At 42.3% G+C, this 2,248-nt stretch overlaps 1 protein-coding gene across 1 annotated transcript in view; it reads left to right on the top strand.

Moving 5' to 3' along the window:
* Positions 1–1,692, top strand: part of LOC146451273 (elongation factor-like GTPase 1) — a 15,196-nt gene extending 13,504 nt beyond the window's left edge. Inside the window, exon 15 of the mRNA XM_085099387.1 lies at positions 1,014–1,692. Within this exon, the coding sequence (XP_084955513.1) occupies positions 1,014–1,196 (183 nt within the window). The 3' untranslated portion in view covers positions 1,197–1,692. The remainder of the gene's footprint in view (positions 1–1,013) is intronic.
* The last annotated feature ends 556 nt before the right edge of the window (positions 1,693–2,248 follow it).

Below are 2,248 nucleotides of genomic sequence, written 5' to 3'. Positions count from 1 at the left end.
TCGATACCAGCTCCCCTCAATGTTAAGCAAGATGGCTGACGAAACGGTTGACTGGTCTGTGCTTGTTCTTATGTCGTCCCTGTTCTCACTGGTGAAAACGGTGACATAACATAACATAAGCATAAACATAAGCACAAGAAGAACGAACGTTCTTGTGCTTATGCTTATGTAGCACGTGTTCTCATGATCACTTGATAAAAGGGCGTTTAGGCTTCTGCTTATGTCCTGGTGAAAACCAGGCTTAAGAGAAGCCTAGTAAACGTTCTTTTTATGCTTGTACGAAAACAAACGAAACCTATGCAATATGTTTAATCCATTACTGAGCTGTACGAAAAATCACAAGTTCCAGCGTGAAATTCAGGGAAATTAAAACAAACTCAAACAACGGAACGTGGAATAAAAATGGAGTTAAACGCCATGATGGTACAAGGTTTTCGAGTTCTTTGTGACCATTCAAATGAAAGCTATTGAGAAGTACTTTTCTGTGGTGCTCTTTATTGTGTCCTACAGGGTACTTCTTAGTCTTTGTGAAATCCTCAAGTGTGACCATTTAAATGAAGGTTTTTAGCAGTGCCTTCCTGTGGTGCTGTTTGATGTTAAATGTTTTGCCCCACCCCGTCCCTCCCCGAAAAAATTCAATAAAATCTTTGTTTTTGCTGACCCAACAAAAATACTTTGTGGCAGTCTGCCAATATCGCCTTGCTGTAAAGTTCCCTTTTACATTGCCATAAATGTGCCATACTGAGCTTATTTGCTATCTTGCGAGCACGCGCTCTGGCTTGTTTCGCGCGAGTTGTAGTCCGGCCATCTTGGCGAATTGAGGTGAACCGGGGAAAGCTGGAGCGAGAGAAAGCGTAGTGATCTTTCTCGCCGGCTCGTGACTCGCGGCTTTGCCGCGCGAGTGCTCCTAACTCGCGGCTTCTTCGCTCGCGTGAAATAAGCAAGACTGCCTGCTCGCAGGCTACTTATTTACCTGTGGATTATTGTTATTGACCGGTACTCGATTGTTTCAGGTTGTCGATATTGACCCTTACTGGGTCCCCACTACAGAGGAAGAGTACACTCACTATGGAGAGAAAGCGGACTCTGAAAACCAGGCGCGAAAATACATGAACAGTGTGCGACGAAGGAAAGGACTTTACGTTGAAGAAAAGACTGTTGAACATGCGGAAAAACAAAGGACATTGAAGAAATGATAGTAATTGGATACTACCCAGGTGAGGTTTAAAAAACGGAAAGACGCTGAGGCCGCAAAAATACTCGGTAACGCGGCAGCGAAGGGGAGAGCTTTACGTGGAGATTATCCTGTTGAACATACGGAGATGCAAATATTTTTTTCCTTCGAAATCATTGCAAGAGTACTCTAGTTGAAAGTTTGTGATCAACGGGTTGATCATATTACAGACGCCCTTTCTCCGTTTGGTGTCATGCCAAAAAAGAATAACACCTCTCCACTTACTCTTCCAAAAACCTTTCGTCTTTTGGCCAGGAACAAGACACTTGAAGAAAGTATTAGTGACAGTTTTGATCTCTGAAATAGATATAATGTGACCTGCATTTTAGCTGGTTTTTAACCGTCACATTTAACGATAGGAATTTGCAGGTAGTTGTGTTAATCATACCAAGGAAAGGCGATTGTAACTTAACAAAGTGACGTAAAAAACAAATAAAAAGTTGTAAGCTTAGAGATAAGCTTGGTTTGATTAAATGTTGTTGAGGTGAGAAAAGGAAAAGAAAAAGTTAACTTCCTGTACATTAAAAACAGGCTTGTAAATAGTATTGAGCGCTGTTGATCTTATCCAGAGGTCGTGGGTTCAAATCCTGCTGAGGTCAAAGATTTAATTTCTTTGACCTCAGCAAACCAAATTTCCAAATTTCCAAGCCCGGGAAACTATAAGGACAGAAGTCCTCGCTTAAGGACTCAAAAATAATTTCATTCCATTTCTATTGTAAAAGCATAGCTGTTTATAGTTTCCTTTACGGATTCCGAACTGATTGCAATTGTCCAGATACTCTGGACTGTACGCGTATACGAGCTGTAGAATACCACCTGCTGGTTCTTGCTTTATACACACGCCTGGGACTTGATTTCATGGTTGACAGATTTTACTAAAATCGCCTCGTGGCGCTTCTGTGGGATGCGGAGGGAGACTTCGCTGATGTCTTCAGGACGAACGCTAATTAAACGTTCAGTGCGTTCGTCACATTCAGCACCGCTTCCCTCCGTCGAAGAATACACTTCGCGTGG

Source organism: Pavona decussata, unplaced genomic scaffold (assembly GCF_977016875.1).
Source record: "Pavona decussata unplaced genomic scaffold, jaPavDecu1.1 SCAFFOLD_391, whole genome shotgun sequence".
NCBI lineage: Eukaryota > Metazoa > Cnidaria > Anthozoa > Scleractinia > Agariciidae > Pavona > Pavona decussata.
Note: the sequence above shows the minus strand (reverse complement) of the source record. Positions and strands in the feature narration are given on the sequence as shown.